Consider the following 27,480-nt stretch of genomic DNA (forward strand, 5'->3'; position numbering starts at 1 on the left):
GGATTCTGATCTGTGAGATGACATCCTTGACTGCACGTTTTACAAAGATCCCTTTAGCTTGTATTGGAGGAGGGGTAAGGTCAGGAGTAAGGGGTTAAGGGAATTAACAGCAGAAGGTAATGAGGAGGTTATTGGGGGTCTAGGAGAGAGGAGATGAGATCTGAGCTGTGGCATCAGTGTGGGGATTGAGAGGAGAGAATAGACTGGGAGCTCTGTCAGCAAACTGAGATTGTGCTATGGCTGTTGCTTTGCCAGCCCTTTACAGTAAGGCCTGGCCCTGCCCTCTGGAAGCTTGATGTCAAGTAATGTGCCATGCAGGCGATGAACATCCGCAGTAGAAGATGCTGAGTGCTACAGCAGGGTAAGATGGAAGCCTGCAAGAGAGGAACCTAACTTTTTCTTGGAGAGTGCAGAAAAATTAGGACCACTGGAGTAGGAAATATGGGGGAAATAGATTTTTGTGTGAAGATGATGAAGTCAGTTCTGGACATGTTGAGTCTGACACACTGGAGGATACCCACCACCTGGTCAGTAACTGATGTGCTTACATCCATCATGTAGAGAAAGGTGAGGTTGGAGATTTTTATTTTAAATCGATAGCATTGCATAGCTTGCAGGATCTTCTTAGTTCCCCGATCAGGGATTGAACCTGTGCCCTCTGCAGAGGGGGCATGGAGTTCTAACCACTGGACCACCAGGGAATTCCCTGGAGGTTTTTATTTGAAAGTTTCAAGCATCTAAGAAGGACGCTATAACCACAAAAGGGCAGGAAGGACCACCCAAAAGATCCCAAGAAACAGCAACTGAAGAAGAAGGAGACCCAAAGGAAGGAGCATTGTCCTTGTGGTCCCTTGCCCTTCTGCAGTCCTTCAGCATTCTCTGGCATGTTAGGTGCTGTTGGGAAAAAGAAACAGACAGTTCTCTGACACCCGAGGACCTCATTCTCTCTCTCTCTGACCAGACTGCAAGCTCCTTTAGGGCAGGGGCTCTGTCTTGTCCACTGTTGTAGCAGCAGAATCTAGCAGAAATATCAGCACATAGTAGATGCTCAATTAGTACTTGAGAACATGTCTATTCCATTATAATAAAAGTAGGGGGTGGCTGTGTTAAAAGAGCTGTTTGCTGAGATGTCAGTAAAATATTAGGGTTTAAGTTCGTCTCAGTTCTTCATTATTCTGAATAATTTAACCCCTTTTTCACCAGGCAGTTCTGCTCATCTTGATTTATGTCCTCAGAAAGAGGATCAAATTGGCAGTTGAACTTCTCCAAGTCACGAATAAAGCCATCAGCAGCTCTCCCTTCCTGCTGTTGCAGCCACTGTGGACGTTTGCCATCCTCATTTTCTTCTGGGTCCTCTGGGTGGCTGTGCTCCTGAGCCTGGGGACTGCAGGTAAGGGCCGTGGGGATGGGGTCCATGATGCTGGAGTCAGGCACAGAGGCCCCAGCATTCTGGAACCACTGGCCTGTTTTTTGTAGGGACCAGGCGTCCCGTGCAGCTCAAGGCCTCTGGTGGCAGCAGTGATGGTGTCTGGGGCTCTGTCATGGGGAATGCAGGAAATTCTTTTCCCTCTGCTGTATCAATATGTGAGAAAAAAAAAAGACCCTTCTGAAATGTTGTTGCTGTCTCAGAAGAACCAGTTTAATGTGAGTGCACACAGACCTCTGCATTGCCTTGCTCCTGAGAAGACAAGGCTGTTTCATTTTGGGCAGCCATGCACAGTTTAAAAATAAGAGGTTCTGTTACCAAGAAAAGATGAAAGAACAGAAATCATGAGACAGCTGGAAGTCTCAACTGGGGCAACACTGGACAATCATGTTCTAGCTCATTTCCTCGACGCAGTCTCAGTCCTGGTCAGATGGGAAGGCAGTGGCCTCGGTCCCTGCAGGAAAGTGAACACGTGTTGAAAATTTCCTGAATTCTGAGTTCTGTACTAGGTGCGTCCTTATGTTCTCTCCTTTAACCATCGCAACCCCCTTTTTATGCCCGTGTTGTTATGTTCAAGTTATAGGCAAGAACACTGAGGTCCTAGTAAGTAATTTGCTGAGGGCCATCCAGCTAGCTGACACCAGAGCTCTAGAACAGCTCTAGCTCTAGAACCTGACCTCTTTCCACTGCCTCACACATCCCCATGTCTGGGATACGGGGCTAGGAAATCAAACTAGGTCTCCTGAGCTTTGTCCGTTCAAGTCGAAGCAGTGTCGTGGCCACAGAGACTGGTGGTGGCTGCAGGCTGTGCCCATAATGTGGTGTTTGCAGCCTGCGACTAGAGGGCAACATGGCAGGCCAGGGGCTGAAGCCAGAGTGGGCTGGGAGTGAGGTGTGGCAGGGGGTGGCAGGACTTGACGCTCTGGGTGGTAGACTGTGGTGCTGAGCCCTCGTCCTCCAGAACCGCAGGGACGAGGTGAGGCCTTGGGAAGCATGACTTGGGACCAGGGAGGGACCTTCCTCCTCCAGCCTCCAGGGCACAGTGGCCCACTCTGCTGTCATTATGGGCTGTGAGTCTGGGTGGAGAGAATTGTCTCTGTGGTTTGGAGCAGGACACATTCTTTTGTTTTTTCTTTAATGCACAAATGTTAGGTGAGGGCTGTGGGACAAGGTCCTGGCAAGGCACTGGGGAAGAGAGGTGGCCTCTGCCCACATTGAGGATGCCAAAGGTAGAGGACCATCACCAGAGGAGAAATGGGGAGCGGTGAGAGTACCACAGCAAGACTCCAGCCAACTTTGTGAGACCAGGAAGGCTTCTCAGAGGATGGGCTGGAAATTACCAGAAGATCAGAAAGCACAGAAAGAAGCAAAGGGGTTTAGTGGGGTCATGTCCAAGCACAGAAGAGAACCTGATCATAAAGGACAGGCGAGAGCTGGTCCTGAGAGTTGGGGGCCCAGTCGGAGAGGAACATGCCCCAAGGCCGATTTGGGCGGGGGGTGACTTGATCCGCTTGCAGGGTGCCCCTCCGGGTCTCCTTCTTAGGCCCCAGTTGGGTCCAAGGCCTGGGAAGCATTAAACAGCCTGGGCCCCAGGGCTGAGAGGGGCGGGGGCAGGGACGGGGTGGGGGCTGCACTGTAGGGTAGAAGGCAGCATGTTGGAAGGTTATGTATTAAAGCGTGGCCATTTTGGAAGGAGATAAATGAGCAAAAGTGAGATGAATTGAAGAGCAGGAGGGACTTCCCTGGTGGTCTGGTGGCTAAGACTCTGCTCTCAAGGCAGGGGCCAGGGTTTAATCCCTAGTTGGGGAGCTAGACCCCACATGACCACGACTAAGAGTTTGCGTGCTGCAGTTACAAGATGCTGCAACCAAGACCAAACCAAATAAATAAAAATAAATATGAAGGGCAGGAAAGGAAACTGGGTGCCCAGGACGTGCTGCGGGAATCTGTGAGCAGGTAGATACCAGGCTTCCAGGAGGCCTGGTGTTAACAGAGCTCCCGCCTTCCCTCCTCCCCAGGGTTGGGCAGCATAGAAACCAGGCCACCTGCCTCTCCTTTCCACCCACCTGTGGGGCAGCGTGGTGCACAGAGGTCCCTTTGTCTTCAAAGGCCTTTTCATGCAGTGCCAGGATGACAAGCTCTAGGCCTGGGCGGGTCATCTGCTGCTGTTTGGCTCCTCAGCAGATGCCCATGTGATAGGGGGGTGAGGGACGCCCGCACAGCACCTGTCTCATTTCACTTTCCCTCCGCAGATGCCCAGGTGGTGGAGGGTGGTGAGGGACGCCCGCACAGCACCTGTCTCATCTCATGTCCCCTCAGGCAGTCACAGAGCCCTCAGACTCTCTCTCCAGTCTCCGCCCAAGGTCCCCAGTGTTGTGGGGGTGTCCTCAGTGGTGCATACTGTGAGATTTTTATTGCGTCACATGACTGAATAGTTAATACTTTATTGTGTAAAAAAGAAAAAATACAGAAAAAGTCAACTTAGGTTGGTAAGATTTTGCCATTTTTTGATGAGCTGTTCCTCTAGTGACTGTTAGTAAGGCCCTTAACTGGCTGATGAACTCGGGCTTGTTTGGGGATTCCTTCAGTGGAGCAGAAGAAATGACTGACAGTAATTAGCTGGGACTTGCATGCTACCAGCAATGCGACAGTGATTACTCGAATCCAGTGGAAGAAGTAGCTACAGGAACACGGTAACAACCTTGGGAATCCAGTAGGTGTGGTTGGCAGGTTGGAAAGAGCCCAGATGATCTGATGACCCTCAGTTATCATTAGGTGGTCAGAAAGCCTCAGAGCTGAAACAGTAGAAGAAAGGGGCCTGTTTGGGCTGGGGGTGGCTTTCTCTCCCAGCGGTACTACAGTCGGATGAGATCTATCATCACAGGAATGTGCTTAACGTGCTGAAAGGCAAAGGCCTGTGCTTGGAAAGGAAGAAGCAGGGTCAGATAGAGGGACTCCCATCAAGGGACCTGGGATCTAGGCTGGCTCTGGCCTTCCTTGAATGTTAATCTGGGCTTCCTTGTTCCCATTTTTGCAGTAGACAAACGGTGCTTTCCCCAGCCTGCCTCATAAAGAAGTTAGGAGGCTGAGATGAGACCAGAGCTTTGCTTTGCAAATAGGGCGCTTGTATGTGTTTCTTATATTAGGAATTAATGTCAACCAAGGAATGTCTAGTAGTAACTTCAGGTTTGTGGTTTGTTCTCTGCCTGGCATATTTGAGAACACAGTCTAAAGGAAAATTGTCCTGTTTTTAGGTTATCAGAGATCTGGAAGACAATTGAAGCTATTTCACAAAAGCTTCCTCGTAGCCCAGCCCTGTCCTAGGAACAGGGGGAAGAGGGGTAGCTCAGGAGAGATTTGAAACAGCTCCTGCATTTCTGAAGTTTATGTCCCTGTGGGGAAGTGTGAAGGGAGACAGCCTCCATGAACATAGTTGTCTTTGCACCTACTGTGATCTTAGTCTAGAATCTTCTCCCCTTCCTAAGCCTCACCTCAACTTTCTGCTCATCACAGCTTGGAAAACAAGTCATTATTCAAGATTTGTTTTGAGTAATATATTTCTTGGAACTATCCCTGGTGGTTCAGACAGTAAAGAATCTGCCTGCAATGCAGGAGACCTGGGTTCGATCCCTGGGTCAGAAAGATCCCCTGGAGAAGGAAATGGCAACCCACTGCAGTATTCTTGCCTGGATAATTCCATGGACAGAGAAGTCTGGCGGGCTACAGTCCCTGGGGTTGCAAAGAGTCAGACATAACTGAGCGATTAATACTTTCACTTTCAATATATTTCTTGGAAACTCTCTTATAAATTGCCCAAGCATACCGAGCTTTTTCTTCTTTTTTTTTCTTACATTTTGTATATGCTTCATTCTCTCAAGAACTGTTCATCGAATGCCTGCTGCGTGGCTGGGGAACTAGAGATACAGCAGTGAACCAGACACAGGGAATGGGGAAAGGAGCATAAATGTGTTATGTCAGGCGGTGACGAGGCCTCTAAGCAATCACACAAGATAATGACTTGTGTGTTGTCCCCCTCAGGAGAATGAGCATCTGGAGGGCAGGGCCTGTGTCTTTTTCTGTCTGTCTCTGAGGTCCATGCACAGCCCTTGAGTGAGTTCAGCACGTGCTGAGTCAGGAGTGAATTCACATCTATGTTGTACTGAATGTGATGTATACCCAGAAAGAACTAGGTAAGCTCCAGACCTGATGGCCATGCGATTTTCTTCTCTTTTTCCTTGATCCCTGTGCTGTCAGAGCACAGTGGGAGGCACAGGCAGGCTGGGTGTCAGCAGGACACCCAGCCAGTTGGCTGGAAGAGGCCAAGTGCACAGAATGTGGTAGAACATAGGACTGTTTTAAGTTGGGCCTGCATCATTTGGGAGATTATCCCAATCAGCTACACTGCCTTCCTTGAGAAACTGCCATTTACACTAATCATTAGTAATATGTCAGTCTTTCAAACTGCTTTAAAACTTGCTTGTAATACCCAAATTTCCAGCTAGCTGCATGTTGCATTTCCTCCAGGTTATGACGATGATCTCTAGGCAGACTTCCTGAAAGTTGCCTCAAATCTCTTTGATAGGATGTATTACTTGAGGAAGATTGGTGCAATCATTCACTGAACAAGTATTTATTGAACATTTACTAGATCAGATCCTGTTATAGATGCTGGAGATACAGCTTTCCTTCCAGTTTGGAGGCTATAGGGAGATAAAGCATTAAATAAAATGAGTAAGTGAATTTTATAGTATATTCAAATTTGATAGGTGGAGAAGGAAATGGCAACCCACTCCAGTATTCTTACCTGGAGAATCCCAGGGACAGAGGTGCCTGGTGGACTGCCATCTATGGGGTCGCAGAGTCAGACACGACTGAAGCGACTTAGCAGCAGCAGCAGCAAGGAGAAAAATAGAGCAGAGAAGAATAATAAATGTTTGTGTTGTACTATGTGTGCCCAATCATGTCTGACTCTTTTGCAACCCCATGGACTGTAGCCTGCCAGGCTCCTTTGTCCATGGAATTTTCCAGGCAAAAATACTAGAGTGGGTTGCCATTTCCTACTCCAGAATAAATGCTTAAGTAGCCCCAATTAACCTATTCTACTTTTTGCCATAACACTTATCAGATTAATTTATCATAACACTTTAAATCAGATTCGAGACAAGTTTACCTTCAAGCCCCTAAAGCTTAAACTTCAGGGTCTTTCATTTGCAAGGACTCTTGCAAGGTTCAGTACCTAACTACCTAACTTTGTATTTGTCTTATCAAGGGACCCTCAAACTGTGTAAAATTCAGACATCTTAAATGTATTCTAGCATTGATTATATTTTCATAGTATATTTTTAAAACAACAAATGCTTGAGGAGGGGGCTCCAATTTTTAATTTAATAATTGGGTAAGGCCTTGTTGAGAAGATAATTGTGAGCAAAGATTTGCAGGAGGTGAGGGCAGAGCCAGGAGACTAAGGAAGGGGAGGTGTTCTAGGCAAAGGGACCAGCAGAGGCTCTGGGGACACAGTCAGGAGGGCCGCTCCCCAGAGTATTGTGGTTGAGGGGGGGCATGGTTCAGGCCGGGGTCAGAGGGAGCACAGGGTCAGATCCTGGGCCTCGTGGGCCATTACAGAACTTTGTTTCTGAGACAGGAAGTCGTTGCAGCATTTTAAGCGGCAGAGTGGCATGGTGTGACTCACATTTTCATGGCAGTGATTCAGGGAGGAGGTGTTAGTGGCCTAGAACAGGGTCGTAATGGTGGACATGCTGTGACATACAGGTTCTGTGTCTGTTTTGAAGAATTTCCTGGTATTAGATTAAGGATGTGAAAGAGGAGTTGGGGATGACACTGAGGTCTTTTAGCTTGAGCAACTGGAACATGAGATGGCCATCAGCTGAGACAGGATAGGACTTTGAGTGGAACATCTTCCAGGAAGAGCAAAAATTCGTTTTAGTTGTGTTTATTGAAATATATTTTAGACATCCAGGTGGACATTTCGGGTAGGGAGTTAACGGTTTCAGTCTGAAGTTTCTGGAGAGACCCAGCTAGAGGTCTACGTTTGGAAACTGGAAAACACATGAATAGTATTTAAAGCCATGAGACTTCAATGAGTGCAGACAGAAAAGACATCCAAGGACTGTGTTTGGGGGCATGTAAATGTTAAGAGGTCTTGGAGATGAGGAAGGAAAAGGAAAGGAAATTGAAAGGGAGCAACCAGTGAGCAGGAGAATAATGTGCTGCACGGAACTGGGGTGAAATGTTGACTGCCTCGTAAGCTGCTGATCAGTCAGCTAACAGCTAAGGATGGCCCACTGAGGTTAGCAGCATGGGAGTGAAACAGAGCCGTTTCAGAGCAGCGTGGGGGTGGATCGCAATTAGAGCGGGTTTGAGAGAAAAAGAAAAGGGATTGGAAAGAGTAAGAGACGGCCTCGAGAAATTTGGCTGCGAAGAGGGACAGAGAAGTAGGAGGGAAGCTGGAGGAGTAGAGGGAGTTCAAAAGTAGGGGGTTTAAGATAGGAAATTATTAAGGATGACTCAGTAAAGAAGACTTTAAAGGAAGCAAGAAAGAGAGGGAAGTTTTCTGAAGTGGTATCTTCAAGTAGATGAGAAAGGGGGAAATCTAGTGCAGGGGCTGACCTTAGAATCATGGACAGTTTATCGTATTAAGGTGGGGACGACAGAGGATGAGATGCCTGGATGGCATCACCGACTCGATGGACGTGAGTCTGAGTGAACTGCGGGAGCTGGTGATGGACAGGGAGGCCTGGCGTGCTGCGATTCATGGGGTCGCAAAGAGTCGGACACGACTGAGCGACTGAACTGCTGTCCAGTTATGGACACATGCTGCGGAGGGGTAGAGATGGAGTAGATGCTCCCAGAGATTTTCCCATGGCTTCCGTTTTCTCAGAGAAACCAAAAGTGAGGTCACTGACTGAGCATGAGGATAGGAAAAAAACCCTTAGAGATTGGAGGAGAGATTATAAACAGTCCAGAAGAAGGGGAGGTGAATAAACTAATGGAGCAGCATGTGAGTTCCTGATATTCACTCTGATTGTATCTTCTTTCTGATTTTTTTGTTTGCCTTTTTCATTTTTCTCCCTTAATAGCTGACGTCCAGCATAAATCTAGAATGCTAAATAAATATTTCTTAACTTCACAACAGAAATCATATCTACTTATACCTCAATTATAGCTAATCGTCTCTTGTATTTAATATTCTAAGCAACTGCCTGTTTAATCCTCGTAACAGCTACATGTATGGCATTTAGAGCCACGAGACTGGATGGAATCAACAAGGAAATGGAAAGTAGGTATTAGTATCTTCAGATTACCGACATTGAAACAGAGCTTTTAAAAGACCCTGCAACCTCGTAACCTGCCTGACATTGTTCAGCCATTAGGAGACAGAAGAGATATATGAGTCTCAGTCTGTGTGACTCTCAGACTCTGTAACCCCTGCCCTGGGTTCATCTTGTCTTCCCTCTTCATGTTTACAGTTAGAGAACAGGGGCCCAGGTTGCTTATCACAAATGTCAGGCCGAGATTGGAACCAGGCCTTCATCCAGTTCAATGCCCTTTTCACTACCATCCCAGATCAAATCTCATCTTGGAATCCAGTTCCCATTAGCATCTGTTGGCTACACATGGTGGTAACAGTATTGTAATGTGTTCGTATTAATAACAAAGCAACTGATACTTTGATGAGAGGCTCTTGCCTGCACTAACCTAGCCATCCAGGAGAGGGCAGTCGTGTGTGCATAAACACACCTGCCCCACCCACAGTCATGTTCTAAGCTTCTCCCTGAAGCCAGAGCTCCCGATTCTTCAGAGAACGTTTGCTTAAAGCTGTGGTTATCAAGCAGCAGTTTGGTAATGTTTAGAGACATTTGGGTTGTCTTAACTGGAGGAGGGGAGGGAAGATGCTCCTGGCATCTAATGGGTAGAGGCCAAGAAAGCTGCTTAATATCCTGCAATGCATAGGGCAACTCCCTCACTTCACACCCCTAACAATCATGTGATCCAAAATGCCAAATGCTATGTTGAGAAGTTGAAAAACCCTGCCCTAAAGGAAAGTCTGTAAATAGCCTGGTTATTACTGAACCGGAAGAATAAATAGTTGATGGTTTCAGTAAAGATGGTCAAAAACAGTAAGGTGGTCAGTGAATAATATCTTTACCCATTCTGCTTCTTCGAGGAATGCCAGGAGTGTGGATCCTGTATGGATCTTGATGTATCCCGTTTAGCCATCCTCTGCTTGCTGACTGCTGCCATCAGTGTGCCAAGCTGGGGTGTGTGTGAATGTGCCATTGGCATCCCCAAGGGGACACAATTCCTCCTCAGCACCCAAGGCCTTTGTATTTACTTGCCTTTTGTCTGTTAAGGAAACCGTCCCTCCTCTTCTCTGGAAGCTTCATCCATCCCCAAATCACGTGTGACATTGTAGACCTGTGCTTGTAGACTGCAGTGTGTCCCCGTCACTGGTGATCCCGTGCTGGTTGACTGGCCCCATCACTTCTGCTGTTCCGGGAGTGGCTCTCCGAGTCTCCACTCACCTGATCCACTATATCCATGTGCCTGTCAGTCATGAGGGGCCGCCTCCTTTGGAACTGGGGATGCTTTTCTGAAACACATCCATTTTGGAAAGGTGTAACCAGTGGCACCCCACTGCAGTACTCTTGCCTGGAAAATCCCATGAACGGAGGAGCCTGGTAGGCTGCAGTCCATGGGGTTGCTAAGAGTTGGACACAATTGAGCGACTTCACTTTCACTTTTCACTTTCATGCATTGGAGAAGGAAATGGCAAGCCACTACTCCAGTGTTCTTGCCTGGAGAATCCCAGGGATGGGGGAGCCTGGTGGGCTTCCATCTATGGGGTCGCACAGAGTCGGACACGACTAAAGCGACTTAGCAGCAGCAGCAAGCATTTATTAGCGCCTTACCTGAAATAGAGATTGCCTCCAAGCCAGAATGAATCCAGTGTCCAATAAAATATTAACTTCTGTCTGTGAACCAAACTGATCTGGTATTTCTCACAATGTGACTCTTGTTCAGCAGAACACAGAGCGGGAGTTACTAAGACCAGCCTTCGTCTGTGGAATCAGTTCCTTCTACAGCATGATCATCTTTCCCACCTCCTTTGCCCAGACCCTATTGTGAATGTCTAAAGACATATGAATTATGAACCTGAGAGCAATTTATAGCTATGAAAGGAAATATTAGTATGAAACTCTCTTTAAATGTTCTTCAAGTTGTAGGTTTTGCCAGAGACCAAAGTGCCATCTTCTTTCTTACAGTAGCTTGTTTAAAATGTACAGCAGGGAACTTCCTTGGTGGTCCCGTGCTTAAGACTGCCTTCCAGTGCAGGGCGTATGGGTTCAATCTCTGACTGGGGGGCTAAGTGCCCATATGCCTCACAGCCAAAAACCCCAAACATCAAACAGAAGCAATATTGGAACAAATTCTATAAAGTTTTTTTAAATGGTCCACATAAAAAAAATCTAATAATAATAAAATGAAACAGAGCAGAGAACACCTAGAAATCAAGTGCAGTTGCAGAACTGAGATTTGGTATGGAATTGAGTTGAACTGCAGAGCCAGTTCAAGGGCTTCTTTAGATGAGAGCAAATTAAGCAGGACATAGCCAGTGAACAGCAGAGCATTGCTGGGGTTACCTCACTTGGCTCAGTTTAATATAATATTGTGCTCCTGAAATTTAAGTAATAAAAATCGTCATCACTTGCGAACTGATATTACTATGGGCCAGTACTCACCAGGTAACCCCATTCTATCCCACTCTTTCTTGAAGAACCATCAGAAAATGGGTATTACGGATAAGGATACTAACACTCCAAGAGGCCAAATAACTTGCCCCAGGCTACCCAAAAAGGGATAAAGCTGACGTCTGAATCTAGGAGATTAACACCGAGGCCCACTAGCCATTTTAAATGTACTAGGAGAGTTTGCTCTTGAAATCTGAAATGAATCCTTTTGAACAAATGAAGATTCTTGTCTTTATTGAGTCTAAATTTTTGGTGAAGTATGTTTCTATAACACAGGGTTCTATAACACAGCTTTCATCAACATAAGTTTTGTTTGCATCACAAAGTGTTGTGATAGAAAAACCATGGGTTTTAGAGTCCACTGTGTCCAGGTCTATATTCTCCCTCCACTAATTATGAGCAGTGAGACTTTGCAAAAGTCACTTGACTCTTCCAAACCTCAGTTTTCATATCTGCAAAGTGGGGTGACTATTAGAAGATAGATCAAATGTCATCTTATACAAGTTGCCTACCAGTTATCAGAATTATCACTGTCAATATTATTCATAAGTTAAAAGTGGGTTCTCAATTTTAGTTTTGCTGTGAAGATCTTAAATTATGGTGGGAACTTCAAACTTGACGTTGACATCTGTGTTTCGTGTGATGCCAAAGTCTAGAACTGAGGAAGAATGGCCTCTTGGACCTTCTTCCATATTTAGGAAAACACACATATAAAGCATGTTTGTGTTTTAAACTTTAGGAGCTGCACAGGTCATTGAAGGTGGCCAAGTGGAATATAAGCCTCTTTCGGGCATTCGGTATATGTGGTGGTACCATTTAATTGGCCTCATCTGGACTAGTGAATTCATCCTTGCATGCCAACAAATGACTGTAGCTGGGACAGTGGTGACGTGTTATTTTAACAGGTAGGTCTAGCGTGTTACTGCTATTGATTTGTCTATGTGCTTCATGTTGTGTGTCTCAAAAGATATTTTGGAACTTTGACATGACCCCTCAAAAGAGATTGGCAAGAGAAAAAGACTAAGCTCAAAATTAGGCAGAATGGTGGGATGGATTGCGAGACTGAGAGTGAGATAGGTACGCTATCGATACTGTGTATGAAATAGATAACGAGAACCTACTGTATAGCTCAGGGGATCTACTCAGTGCTCTGTGGTGATCTAAATAGGAAGAAAACCCAGCAAAAGAGGGGATAAATGTATACATATAGCTGATTCACTTTGCTGTACAATAGAAAATAACACAGCATTGTAAAGGAACTATACGCCAATAGAAATTAATTTTAAAAAGTTAGGCAAAAAAAATTTGGCAGGATGTTTATTTAGTAGTAAAAAGAAATACTATATCTTAAATCTGTCACATTTCCAACCTCTTTTGCTTTAAGCTAGAATATCCAAAAGGAAGCCAAACACAGAAGTTATCAAACTGCTTAGAACTGAAAGATATTCAAATGAAAGGGTTGACTTCTCCTGTAAATATCCATTCTTACTGACTTCAAACTTTAAAAAAATTACTGATCTATTTGGAACACACTTCAGTAAGTTCTATGAGCATCATTTCATCCTATGTAAAATGAGGAGAATGTTTTCTTTGAAAGCAGTTTTAAATCCTAAGGGAATTGTACGTGACTATAAAATACAGTTCATGTTCTTATAGTTAAATGCTAGTGAATTCATTAAATGCTTTTCTGTTCACTATGCTATTTAAGTGTTTATCCTCCATTACCTCATCAAAATAATTGAGGACACATGCACGTACGTCTCAACTCTTTACCTCTTTCGTGTTTGTGAGGTTCTCCATGAAGCAGATAAAACCACAGGCAAGAAGAACATGGCCAGGGCAATGACAGGCTTGGACTCAGAACAGGAAGTTTACTTCTCATGGGGCTGGTCCTCCTCTAATGTCTCAGACTAAATGGGCAGAAAAACATGAGGGTTCATGGGGGCAAGAAAGTCATCTAGGGCTGATTCATGCTGTAGAACAATTACCTCCCAACGATAAGGAGTGCTATGGGTTTTATTACAGTGGTGCTGTTGGGAGCCTCCTTCTTTAGAGACCCCGTCAGACGCACAAAAGGCTGTAGTCCTTGGCACTGAGAGCCTTTGCGCCTTCGGAGGAGGCGGTATGTGCTGCTTGCTCCTGAGTACAGGAGCAGAGATTATTCTAACCAAACTGGCCAGCAGCAACTCACATCTGCCTGACAGCAGTGATTTTGTTCTATTTTAGTAACACAAAATCAAAACGTTTTCAGTGAGGGCTTTTTATTTAACCTCCAGTGAAGTGTATATATATATCTCCTAATGCCTTCCCCGACTCTAACTCCCTTCCCCCAAAATCATGAAAAAGTGAAGAAAGCATAAACACACAAGGACAGGAGGAAACAGGCAGTGATAGCAGCTAAGAAACACCATGGCAATCCAGTCCAGTATTCCTGCCGGGATAATCCCATGAGCAGAGGAGCCCCCAGGTGGTAAAGAGAAGGACATGACTGAGCGCAAATGAATGAATGAAGAAACATCAGTCAAATTTTGAAAACTGAAGACAGGATGAATGAGCGGTGAGCAGATTGGAGAAGCCTCAAAAAGCCTATCTCTGTGCATCTGGTGGGAGAGGAAGTTGATTTGAGCCGTGAAAATCTAGAGAGATTCAGGAATTTAGGTGTGAAACATGCTTGCAAAGATTAGTTAAAGGTCTTACTAAGGAGCAGTTCGGTCCCACGGCCCCTCCTTCAGACCAGCAGATATAATTGGGAGCGTTGCTCTCTGGAGAAGTCATCAGAGAGGGCCTGGATGTAGGGTATCTGGCACAGCCAAGGCAGGGACAAAGCTTTGCCCTGAAAGAAGAGGGAGCAAGGGGAAGTCTAAGAATCTGCCTGCAATGCAGGAGACCTGGGTTTGATCCCTGGGTTAGAAAGATCGCCTGGAGAAAGGAATGACTAACCTCTCTAGTATATTCTTGCCTGGAGAATTCCATGGATGGAGGAGCCTGGCAGGCTACAGTCCATGGGATCACAGAGTCAGACACGACTGAGCGACTGACACTTCACTTTCATTCTACCTGCTACTAACCCACACTCCACAGCTCAGCCTCCGGGATATTGACAGCCAGGTTGATATTTCTTAAGCATGAGATTATTGGATTCTTCTTTGGAGAAACTATATAACCCAAAGCAAAGACCTGCAGATAGTACCACGTGGGGATCCCCCAATGAAATTGCCTGATGTCCTGACTCTGAAGCAGATGGTGAAACTCACCAGTCAGCAGTCACCCTTGTATAGAACCTCCAATTCACTCTTTGGTTCCTCATGCTTAAATGTGAACCTATAGCCAGTGATTATTAAAAATTTGAAGAAGCCTGTTGTGAAAGAAAAGGATCAAAATGAACAAAACAAGCAACCAAAAAACTTTAGGAAAAATAGGGGCAATGCAGGCAGCAGAAGAAAACTGCAACAGCAACTCTAATAATATCTTCAGAAAGAACCAAAAAATGTTGCTTTCATAAAATAAGAACCAAGAAAAAAAGAATAGTGAGAGAACAGAAAGACCTCTTTGTTGTTAAAAATATGATTGCAAAAGTGAAAGTTTTCTACTGATGGATTAAAATATACAGTTGAACTCCTCCAGAAGATAGAACAAAGAGATAAAGAGATGGAAAATAGGATAAAAAAGATAAAATTTAGGTCACCCAACACCTGACTAATATGAGTTCTAGAAAGAGAGAACAAAGAAAAAAGGAAATTGTCAAAATTTCCCAGAGCTGGAGGACATGGGTAAAGAGAAGATCCCAGAAGCTTTAGAAAGAAAGATCACAGGCAAAATATGAAGAACTAGAACCTGTACAAGATCTGTACTCTGAAAACTATAGAACACTAATGAAAGGAATTGAAAATGATACAAATAAATGGAAAGATAACCAGTGTTCATGTATTGAAAGAACTAATATTATAAAAATATCCATACTATCCAAGCAATCTACATATTTAATAAAAAATACCCATGACATTCTTCACAGCACTAAAAAAAATCCTAAAATTTATACAGAATCATAGAAGACCCTGACTAGCCAGAATAATCTTGAAAAAAAGGACAAGTGTGGAGGTTTCATACTCCCTGACTTCAGAATGTACTACAAAGCTGAAATAATCAAAACTACAAAGCTACAGAGGCATAAAAACAGACACATAGATCAATGGAACAGAATAGAAAACCCAGAAATAAGAGAAGTGAAAAGCGAAGAAGAATAGGAAAGATATAAGCATCTGAATGCAGAGTTCCAAAGAATAGCAAGAAGAGATAAGAAAGCCTTCTTCAGTGATCAATGCAAAGAAATAGAGGAAAAGAACAGAATGAAAAAGACTAGAGATCTCTTCAAGAAAATTAGAGATACCAAGGGAACATTTCATGCAAAGATGGGCTTGATAAAGGACAGAAATGTTATGGACCTAACAGAAGCAGAAGATACTAAGAAGAGGTGGCAAGAATACACAGAAGAACTGTACAGAAAACATCTTCATGACCCGGATAATCACGATGGTGTGATCACTCACCTAGAGCCAGACATCCTGGAATGTGAAGTCAAGTGGGCCTTAGAAAGCATCACTACAAACAAAGCTAGTGGAGGTGATGGAATTCCAGTAGAGCTATTTCAAATCCTGAAAGATGATGCTGTGAAAGTGCTGCACTCAATATGCCAGCAAATTGGGAAAACTCAGCAGTGGCCACAGGACTGGAAAAGGTGAGTTTTCATTCCAATCCCAAAGAAAGGAAATGCCAAAGAATGCTCAAACTACCACACAATTGCACTCATCTCACACACTAGTAAAATAATGCTCAAAATTCTCCAAGCCAGGCTTCAGATATACGTGAACCAAGAACTTCCTGAAGTTCAAGCTGGTTTTAGAAAAGGCAGAGGAACCAAAGATCAAATTGCCAACATCTGTTGGATCATTGAAAAAGCAAGAGAGTTCCAGAAAAACATCTATTTCTGCGTTATTGACTGTGCCAAAGCCTTTGACTATGTGACCTTTATCACAATAAACTGTGGAAAATTCTGAGAGAGATGAGAATACCAGACCACCTGACCTGCCTCTTGAGAAATCTGTATGCAGGTCAGGAAGCAACAGTTAGAACTGGACATGGAACAACAGACTGGTTCCAAATAGGAAACGAGTACGTCAAGGCTCTATATTGTCACCCTGCTTACTTAACTTCTATGCAGAGTACATCATGAGAAACGCTGGACTGGAAGAAACACAAGCTGGAATCAAGATTGCCGGGAGAAATATCAATAACCTCAGATATGCAGATGACACCACCCTTATGGCAGAAAGTGAAGAGGAACTAAAAAGCCTCTTGATGAAAGTGAAAGAGGAGAGTGAAAAAGTTGGCTTAAAGCTCAACATTCAGAAAACGAAGATCATGGCATCCGGTCCCATCACTTCATGGGAAATAGATGGGGAAACAGTGGAAACAGTGTCAGACTTTCTTTTCTGGGGCTCCAAAATCACTGCAGATGGTGACTGCAGCCATGAAATTAAAAGACGCTTATTCCTTGGAAGGAAAGTTATGACCAACCTAGATAGCCTATTGAAAAGCAGAGACATTACTTTGCCAACTAAAGGTCCATCTAGTCAAGGCTATGGTTTTTCCTATGGTCATGTATGGATGTGAGAGTTGGACTGTGAAGAAGGCTGAGCGCCGAAGAATTGATGCGTTTGAACTGTGGTGTTGGAGAAGACTCTTGAGGGTCCTTTGGACTGCAAGGAAATCCAACCAGTCCGTTCTGAAGGAGATCAGCCCTGGAATTTCTTTGGAAGGAATGATGCTAAAGCTAAAACTCCAGTACTTTGGCCACCTCATGTGAAGAGTTGACTCATTGGAAAAGACTCTGATGCTAGGAGGGATTGGTGGCAGGAGGAGAAGGGGACGACAGAGGATGAGATGGCTGGATGGCATCACTGACTCGATGGACGTGAGTCTGAGTGAACTCTGGGAGATGGTGATGGACAGGGAGGCCTGGCGTGCTGTGATTCATGGGGTCGCAAAGAGTCGGACATGACTGAGCAACTGAACTGAACTTATATTCAGTTAACTTACAATGAAGGAGGCAAAAATATACAGTGGGGAAAAGAAAGTCTTTTTAATAAGTGTTGCCAGGAAATGGACACCTAGGTGTAAAAGAATGAAATTAGAACATTTTCTCATACTATATACCAAAATAAACTCAAAATGGATTACAGACCTAAATGTTAGTCCGGAAACCATAAAATTCCCAGAAGAAAACAAGCAGGACACTCTTTGCCATAAATTGTAGTAGTGTTTTTTTTGGATCTATTGCTTCAGGCAAAGGAAACAAAAGCAAAAATAAACAAATTAAACTTAAAATCTTTTGCACAGCAAAGGAAACCATCAACAAAATGAAAAGACAGCCTACTGAATGGGGAAAATGCTTGTAATTGATAAGAGTAATAAGGGGTTAATATCCAAACTATTTATAAATGAAGTCATACAACTCAGTATAAAAAAAAGAACGCAGTTTAACAATGAGAAGAGTAGATATTCTTCCAAAGAAAGCATGCAGATGGCCAGCAAAGACATGAAAAGATGCTCAGCATTGCTAATCATCAGAGAAGTGCATATCGAAACCATGAGATGTCACCTCACACCTGTCAGAATGGCTGTTGTCAAAAGGACCACAAATGTTGGCAAGGACATGAAAAAAAGGGAACCCAAGTACACTGTTGGTGGGGATGTAAATTGATGCAGCCACTGTGGAAAATAGTATGGGGATTCCTTAAAGAATTGAAAATAGAATTGCTGTTTGAATGAATGCCACTGCTGGATATACAGCCAAAGAAAATGAAAACACTAATTCCAGAAGTTATATGCTCCCCCCTCAGTGTTCAGGCAGCTTTATTTACAGTAGGCAAGTTATGGAAGCTACCTAAGTGTCCATCAGTAGATGAATAGATAAAGAAGATGTGATGTGTTTATACAATGGAATATTGACCATAAAAAAAGAGTGAAATTTTGCTATTTTGCAACAATATGGTTGGACCTGGAGGGCATTAGACTTAGTGAAATAAATAGGAGAAACACAAATACTATATGTTATCCCTTAAATGTGGAATCTAAAAAATAAATGAACATGACAAAATGGAAACAGACTCAGATTTAGAGAATAAACTAGTGATTTCCATCTGAGAGAGGGAAGTGGACAGAGTCAAGGTAGGGATAGGAAACCAAGAGGCACAAACTACTGTGTGTACTATAAAAAGCTGTATATTGACTACTGTGTGTACTATAAAAAGCTGTATATTGACTACTGTGTGTACTATAAAAAGCTGTATATTGACTACTGTGTGTACTATAATAAGCTGTATATTGACTACTGTGTGTACTATAAAAAGCTGTATATTGACTACTGTGTATATTATAATAAGCTGTATATTGACTACTGTGTATAGTGTATACTATAATAAGCTGTATATTGTACGATACAGCCAATATTTTAAAATAACTTAAGTGAGGTATGATCTTTCAAAATATTGAAATACTGTGTCATACATCTGAAACTAGTATTATAAATCAACTACACTTCAATAAAAAATAAAATTTAAAAAGAACTAGAATGGAATCTGATGTTCAACAGCAACTCTGAACCAGGGAGATAGTAGGACAAAACTACCAAAATTCTGAGAAAAGATGATTTCCAACCTAGAATTCTATACCTGTTCGTACTATCAGTCAAAGATAAAGGAAGACAAAGTCCTATTCAGGCATGCAATATCTCAAAAGATTTCCTCCCCATATCCTTTCTCTCTGAAACTGAGTAAACCAGAGTGGGGGGGAAAAAAAAACATGAGTTTCATGAAATGGGCTCCAACACAGTGAAGAAGAGAAGGGAATTTCCAGGAGGGTAGGTATTTAGCAGGTATAGAAAACGTCCAGTCCAAGGAGGAGCAGGAGAGCAGTGGGCTCCAGGAGGGATGTCGCCAAGAAAAAATAAAAAGGAAACTTAGAGCATATCAGATATGTTGTTTGAATATGTGGAGAAAAAGAATTATACTTTGATGAAGCATTTGGTGAAGCATGTGGAAAACCAAGCAAATAAAAGATGTGAAATATTATTAAAGAAAAGTCAAAAGCTAGAAAGAAAATATAATCAGAATACACTGTTTCAAACAGTTGTGAATGTTATTTATGTACTGATAATGTAAGCCCTAAACATTAATTAAAACATACTCAGTGGTGAAAGATTGAAAATTTTTTCTCTAAGATCAGGAATGAGACAGGACTGCTCACTCTTACCATTCCTATTCAACATAGTACTGGAAGACCTAGCCAGAGCAATCAGGCAAGAAAACAAGGAAAAAATACATACAAATCACAAAGAAAGAAGTAAAATTGCCTTTGTTTGCAGATAATGTGACTTTATTAATATATAAAGAAAATTCTAAGGACTTCATCAAAAAAACTGTTAGACTAATCAGTGAATTCAGTAAAGGTACAGGATACAAAGCATTCAGAAAACAGTTGCATTTCTCTAACAGCAAAATATCTGAAAAAGAAAGAAGACAGTCTCATTCACACTGGCATTGAAAACAATAAAATACTTAGGAATGAATTTAAGGAGATGAAAGCTCTGTATACTGAAAAGTATAAGACTCTGATGAAAGACGCAAACAAATGGAAATATATCCTGTGTTCATGGATCAGAAGAATTAATATTGTTAAAATATCCTTCTTACCCAAAGCCATCTATAAATTCCATGCATTCCCTGTCAACCTTTCAGTTATATTTTTCCACAGAAATAGAAAAATTCTAAAATTTGTATCACAAAAGAGCCCAAATAGCCAAAGCAATTCTAAGAAAGAAGAACATACCTGGAGGCATCATATGTCCTGATTTCAAACTATACCACAAAACAGTATGGCGCTGGCATAGAAATAGACCCATAGATCATTGGAAGAGAACTGAGATCCCAGAGAGGGGAAAGGATAATCTCTTCAATAAACAGTTCTGGAAAAACTGGATAACAACATGAAGAATAAAATTAAACCCCTGTATTACATGGTTCACAAGAATTAATTCAAAATGGTTTAAAGACTCAAACATAAGACCTGAAGTCCCTAAACTCCTCTGAGAAAACATAGGGGAAAAGCTCCTTCACATCAGTCTTTGAAATGATTTTTCAAATATGACACCAAAAGCACAAGCCACAACAGCAAAAATTAGTGAGATTACATCAAACTAAAAAGTTCTACATAGTGAAAGAACCAATCCACAAAATGAAAAGACAGCTTATGGAATGGGAGGAAATATTTGCAAATCATTTGTCTGATAAGGAGTTAATACCAAAAAATATATATAACTCCTATAACTCCATAGTATAAAAAAAAATTTAGTTAAAAAAGGGGCAGAGGAGCAGAACTTCCTTTCCAAAGAAGATACAAAAACAGGCACATGAAAATGTGCTCGACATCACTAATCATCAGGGAATACATATCAAAACCACAATTAGATACCACCTTATACCTGTTAGAATGGCTATCATCAAAAAGACAAGAGGTGACTAATGTCGGCGAGGATGTAGAGAAAAGGGAACCCTCATTCACTGTGGGATGGGGTGTGCAAATTTGGGATACAGCAATTATGGAAACTGACAGTATGGAGGCTCCTCGAAAAATTAAAATCAGAACTATAGGATCCAACAATCCCACTTCTTAGGTATATATCAAAAGGAAATAAAAAAAGAATCTTGAAGAAATGTCTTCACGCCTATGTTCATTGCAGCAGTATTCACAATAGCCAAGATATGGGAACAACCTTAGTGTCCATCGAAGGGTGAATAGATGAAGATGATTTGGTGTTCAGTTCAGTCGCTCAGTTGTGTCCGACTCTTTGCAACCCCATGAATCGCAGCACGCCAGGCCTCCCTGTCCATCACCAACTCCCAGAGTTCACTCAGACTCACGTCCATCGAGTCAGTGATGCCATCCAGCCGTCTCATCCTGGGTCGTCCCCTTCTCCTCCTGCCCCCAATCCCTCCCAGCATCAGAGTCTTTTCCAATGAGTCAACACTTTGCATGAGGTGGCCAAAGTACTGGAGTTTCAGCTTCAGCATCATTCCTTCCAAAGAAATCCCAGGGCTGATCTCCTTTAGAATGGACTGGTTGGATCTCCTTGCAGTCCAAGGGACTCTCAAGAGTCTTCTCTAACACCACAGTTCAAAAGCATCAATTGTTCGGCGCTCAGCCTTCTTCATAGTCCAACTCTCACATCCATACATGACCACAGGAAAAACCATAGCCTTGACTAGACAGACCTTTGTTGGCAAAGTAATGTCTCTGCTTTTGAATATGCTATCTAGGTTGGTCATAACTTTCCTTCCAAGGAATAAGCGTCTTTTAATTTCATGGCTGCAGTCACCATCTGCAGTGATTTTGGACCCAAAAAATAAAGTCTGCCACTGTTTCCCCATCTATTTCCCATGATGTAATGGGACCAGATGCCATGATCTTCATTTTCTGAATGTTGAGCTTTAAGCCAACTTTTTCACTCTCCACTTTCACTTTCATCAAGAGGCTTTTTAGTTTCTCTTCACTTTCTGCCATAAGGGTGGTGTCATCTGCATATCTGAGGTTATTGATATTTCTCCCGGCAATCTTGATTCCAGCTTGTGTTTCTTCCAGTCCAGCGTTTCTCATGATGTACTCTGCATAGAAGTTAAATAAGCAGGGTGACAATATACAGCCTTGACGTACTCATTTCCTATTTGGAACCAGTCTGTTTACTTCTAACTTTTGCTTCCTGACCTGCATATAGGTTTCTCAAGAGGCAGGTCAGGTGGTCTGGTATTCCCATCTCTTTCAGAATTTTCCACAGTTTATTGTGATCCACACAGTCAAAGGCTTTGGCATAGTCAATAAAGCAGAAATAGATGTTTTTTTGGAACTCTCTTGCTTTTTCAATGATCCAGCGGATGTTGGCAATTCGATCTTTGGTTCCTCTGCCTTTTCTAAAACCAGCTTGAACATCAGGAAGTTCACGGTTCACGTATTGCTGAAGCCTGGCTTTGAGAATTTTGAGCATTACTTTACTAGCGTATATAATGGAATATCATTTAGCCATGAGAAAGGATGACATCGTGCCATTTAAAACAACACAAATGGACCTTGAGGGCAATATGCCAAGTGATACATCATAGAAAAACAAATAGGGATGATACCACTTATATGTCAAATCTAAAAAAGCTGAACTGATGGAAACAGGTAGAATGGTGGTTGCCCGGGAGTGAGGTAGGGGAGAAGGGGAGATATGGATTATGGGCACAAACTTCTAGTTAAAAGATGAGTAGTTCTGGGGATCTAACTATAGCCTGATGATTATGGTTAACAATACTGTGTTATATACTTGAAAGCTGCTAAGAGAAGAGACCTTAAATGTTCTCACCACAAAAAAAGAAATAGTTAATTATATGAAGTGATGGAGGCATAAGCTAATCCTAAGATAGTAATCATTTTGCAATATATATGGGGTCAAATCAACACATTGTATACCTTGGACATACAGACTGTCACATGTCAATTATATCTCAGTAAAACTGGAGAGAAATCTTTTAGAACTTCAGTATAATTATATTGAGAAGAAGAGGAGTGGGAAAATGAGTGTACTTGGGAGTTTAAGCTGCCCAAGAGAATGAAACCTGTGTCTTCCATAGTGGGAAGTCAGTAGACAGTCTCTGAGACTGAAAAAATGAAGAAATGCCAGTAAGAACAAGTAATTTAGGAGTGTGAAGGTGGGTTCCAGAAGAAACAGCTAAAATATTGCCTCTAGGGAGAGACAATTAGTGGTGGAGAAAAAAAAAAACTGCTGTTTTTCCTGTTACACCTAGCAGTGCTATTTGCCTTTTTAAGATATTTCACATATTTGATAAAAATAAACTAATTTAAAATAAAATGCATACTGACTTATTTTTAGCACTGCTATTTCATTTATTAGAGAGTTCTGCATTCTTTTTGACTGTGTGCTAATTTTGAAACCTCAAGGTTTTCCCTTATCTCAGGGCTTATAATTCTTTAATCTCATGTTCCAGTCTGCATGCAGGGTGAGAATTAAATATAGCCAGACTGCATTCATCTCTGTCATTCATTTAAGCAGTAAGAGGGATGAAGAGGTCATCCAAGGAGCATCAAGTACCAGGACATGGGCATCCTGTGTAATTTCCCTTTTACCACCATTTGCTTGAATTTCAGAGAGGTCAACTGAAAGCCATAAAGATGGGGCTGGGGTGTGATAGGAAGGAGCCAGCACTGCTCAGTTTGGAGAAGGGACGCTTGAGTCATGACTTCATCGCTTGCAAGTATACAGAAGATGGTTTCCAGCTGCTTTGGATTTGCTGAAGAGGAAGTGAGGAAGTGGATTCACAGCTGAGCCTAAGGAATTTTGGTAGGAGACACATGAGTTTGCTAACCCTGATGGGAGCTGCCGAGGACCTGTTCTTCATAACAAAGAGTTTCCTTTTTCCTTTGGGATTGGATAAATGAACCTCACAGCTCCCCCCACAGTCCTCCCAACCCCATCTTGCACTGATTCTGCTGAAAGAAATGTCAGGAAAGGACAAGGTCTCTTCAGGGACACACCGCACTCCTTTGCCCAGGACCAGACTGACACTGGAGGCCAAGCATCCTGTGCAGCCTGATCCTTGTCCAGGAGCCGCAACACAGAATGAATTATCCATGCTGCTGAAGAGTTCTCAGTGAGCACTCGACTGGATCTAACCAGAACTAAAACGTGCCTCCAAGATTCCTAAGTTTCTGGAGTAAGTTATGTTGAAGCAAATCATAGCTGTAAAATAGCACGTAGATACCATGACCCAAAGGTGTTACAGACTTAGGTGAACGAGAACATTAAACACTTTGCACAGGACTTCCCTGGTGGTCCAAGGGTTAAGAATCCGCTGGCCAGTGCAGGAGACGTGGGTTTGATCCCTGGTCCAGGAAGATCCCCACGTACCACGGAGTAGATAAGCCCTGTGTGCCACAGCTAATGAGCCTGTGCACCTAGAGCTTGTACTCTGCAACAAGAGAAGCCGTCGCAATGAAGAGTAGTCCCTTCATAGTTGCTCGTCGCAACTAGAGAAAGCCTGTGTGCTGCTGTGAAGATCCAACACAGCCATAAATAAATAAAAATGTTTAAAAAGTAGTGTTTGAAAAAAAAGGAAAATGGTTTGCCCAGGGACTTGAACTGATGCTGTGTCTTGGGACCCCCTGTCTCCGTCACACAGAGCCAGGCACCTTTAGCACTCAGAGCAGCCACAAGCTTAAAACTAGAGGAGCTGGGCTTGTGGGGTACATCCTGGAGTCTCCAGCTCTCCCCTGCTGCCCAGGGCCTTGCTACTGCCACCACCCACAGAACCCAGCGAAAGGTGCCCTGCATGCAGTACTCCCTGTGGACAGAAGCGGAAGCCCACCAGGAGGCTGTGGCATCCTCATAAGCCCATCGCTGAGCTGCTCAGTATGTCCCTCGCTGCATTGTGGTCCCAAACTCCAGTTCTCAAAATGTGGTGAAGTATTAGTTTAAGCTTCACTAGGTGTAATCAAAGCCTCTTCCTGAAGGCAGATTTTGCTGCTTGTGAAGAGATGAAGGCCCTAGGGATGTGCACAGCAGAGGAGGGGTGACAGGGTGATATAACCTTTGAATGTGGAAAAAGTCTGGAGCAGGAAGGGGGGGTCTCCGAGACCCCCCAGTGATTGACCCTTTCCTGGGTATTGAGTGAGTTCTGGCTCCACAGGCTGGCCTGGTTTGTGAGCTGGCCCTCTTTTCAGGTTTTCTCTCCCAAGTGGTAAGTCAGCTTCTGGAACATGTACGTCTTCTTCCAGCCAAGCCCCAAAGCGTCTGGAGCCATCACTGGGATGTGACACGGATGAGGGCCATCCAGACAGTGTAGACACCACCCTGCCTTAAGTGGTCAATCCCATCCCTGCGAAACCTCAGAGAATGGATGTCTAAGCCCAAACTTCATGCCTGGAGGACCAGCCCTCCAGGCCTGTGAATCACTTGTTTCCGTATCAGATGGAGAGCAAGCGCTGCCCTCGTCTGCTCGCATCCCTGCTTGAGAACCAGTCAGTTCTAAGGCACATGGATCTCCTCAATGGGAAAGTAAACAGTCTTCCTCTAAAAAAAAAAAAAAAAGGACTGAGGAAAGGGAGAAAAATGTGTCAGACTTTCCTGGCTGTGCTACTTTTCTAGTTTATCAGATCTAAGTGAATTCATATCAGCAATAGCTTCCCTGGCATTTCCTATTTCCAACAATATTGAGTTGAAACACACATCACCCTTTTTGTGGGACGGCTGGATTGCAGCTACTCTGCTCCCAATGTTACTTTCATGTTCTCTCTTCCTTCCTGGATGATTTAAGTAACAGCAAAATGTGGCCGTTGCCAGCTCTGGAAACATTTCTGGCTGCGTTCCTTTTCCTCCCCGAAAACCTAGGCTCTGGTCAAAACCTTAATTCATAGTGACTTATTAGCAACCAGAGCGAGCTGTAGAATAATCCGTTATGCAGAAAGCAAGCCTCCCTTGGAATCGCGTGAAGGAACTTCTCGGAAAGGGCCTCACTTTCTAGAGCTGGCCTCAGTGGGCCGGGGGAGGGGTGACATCAGCCCTCCCGCCTTTGTTTTATCTTTCAGGTGTTGGGGAGGGGGAAGAAAGATGTGCCCATTCTGTTCTGTTTCACTTTTTTTTCCCCGGCCTGTGAAACTGACTTTTGCATTCTTAAGAGCTGTGTCATGACAAGTCCCGTAAATGATTCACAGTGAGGTGACCTTTACAGAACAGAGGAGAAATCAGCTGGGTTTCAGGAGCTTTGGAGAAGCCAAAACTCTTCCTCCCTCTGCTGTGAGCCAATCCTGGTCATGTGATGTGGTAGTGATTTTCATCACCAAGCTAATACTGGCAATATTTACAGATGCAAGTATGTAATTTAAATCTAGGGGATTATTATATAATTAAACTTCTGAAACTGAAAATGGGATCAATACCCAATTTAATGGATTTGTGGAGGTGGTTAGGTGTTGTAAAGTGTTCACCTCATCAGTATGTTTTAAAATTTTCTCTTCCTTGTTTGTAACATTAAATACCTCCAAAAATATTTCTTAACTTAAATAATTTAACCTTAGCTAGCAAGGAGTATAAAAATTTTGCCAAATGCAGATGGCGTCACTGCTTTCTAAATTGTTAGTACCGTAGATGATTTGAACCAGAGAGAAATTTTTTTGTTTCTTTCTAAATAGTGTTTTTTAAAATGCTGTCTTTTTTTTCTCCTGTTCCCAGAAATAAAAGTGACCCTCCTGATCGCCCGATCCTTTCATCTCTCTCCATTCTTTTCTGCTACCATCAGGGAACAGTTGTCAAAGGGTCATTTTTAATCACTGTGGTGAGGATTCCAAGAGCTGTTCTCATGTACGTGTATAACACTCTGAAAGAGAAGGTAAGGCAACACGTTAAAACAGAGTGTGCTCTGTGTTTGGGTTACAGAAAAGTGAATCACTGGAGAATTGCACTGGGTCCCAGGACAGGAATGTGACCTGTGCCAGGGACCATTCAGAAAGCTCCAATGGGCTTCAGGTCCCATCCGCACCCCACCCCCAGCAACTTTCCTGTCCAGCTCCCTTTTTGTGTAATTTTGTTGGATTTTCTCCAACATGGTGGCACAGGTGGTGTAGGGAGTGCTTAGTTCTTAGCTTGCTGCTTTTTCTTCCTATTTAAATGCTGAACAAATGGGAGAAATTCTTAAGATGAAATTTAAGCAAGGTTTTATGGACATTTATCATGCTTTTTTAAAGAAAGAAAAATATACCATAACATGAGGAGATTTGCTTGTTTCTGTTTTAATGCTAAAATATTCCCCACCTTCTGTGTTTCCTGGAGGGTGTCATGGGAAGTTAGTTGCATGTGCCTGTGTGTGCGTTCATGCCTAATAGTGAGAAATGGGCAAGCTGACCTAAATCTCAGATCAAAAGACAGAAAACTGTGGGGCTTTTGTGCCTGGGGGTTTTTCTTCTCCGTTTTTATTTCCATGCACATTTGGTTATGAATGCCAGTGGAAACCAAAACACCAGGAAAACAGCTGTTCTTGTGGTATTTCTGGCCTGCCAAATAAGGAAAGGTTGGATTTTCCCCAACTTTTCTGTTCTCACACAATGTTAGCCCCCACCCCCACCCCCGCAGCCCCCCAGCCCCACCTCTGTGTTGGTGACTTAGTCAGAGTTTCACAAACA

At 43.2% G+C, this 27,480-nt stretch overlaps 1 protein-coding gene across 4 annotated transcripts in view; it reads left to right on the forward strand.

The window, feature by feature from the left end:
* Positions 1 to 27,480, forward strand: part of SLC44A3 (solute carrier family 44 member 3) — an 85,082-nt gene that overhangs the window by 29,415 nt on the left and 28,187 nt on the right. For all 4 annotated transcript variants that reach the window (XM_069598271.1, XM_069598281.1, XM_069598297.1 and 1 more), the window contains exons 9-11: positions 1,204 to 1,390; positions 11,936 to 12,101; positions 26,534 to 26,690. In XM_069598271.1, coding sequence (XP_069454372.1) covers positions 1,204 to 1,390; positions 11,936 to 12,101; positions 26,534 to 26,690 — 510 coding nt within the window. The remainder of the gene's footprint in view (positions 1 to 1,203; positions 1,391 to 11,935; positions 12,102 to 26,533; positions 26,691 to 27,480) is intronic.

Source organism: Ovis canadensis, chromosome 1 (genome assembly GCF_042477335.2).
Source record: "Ovis canadensis isolate MfBH-ARS-UI-01 breed Bighorn chromosome 1, ARS-UI_OviCan_v2, whole genome shotgun sequence".
NCBI lineage: Eukaryota > Metazoa > Chordata > Mammalia > Artiodactyla > Bovidae > Ovis > Ovis canadensis.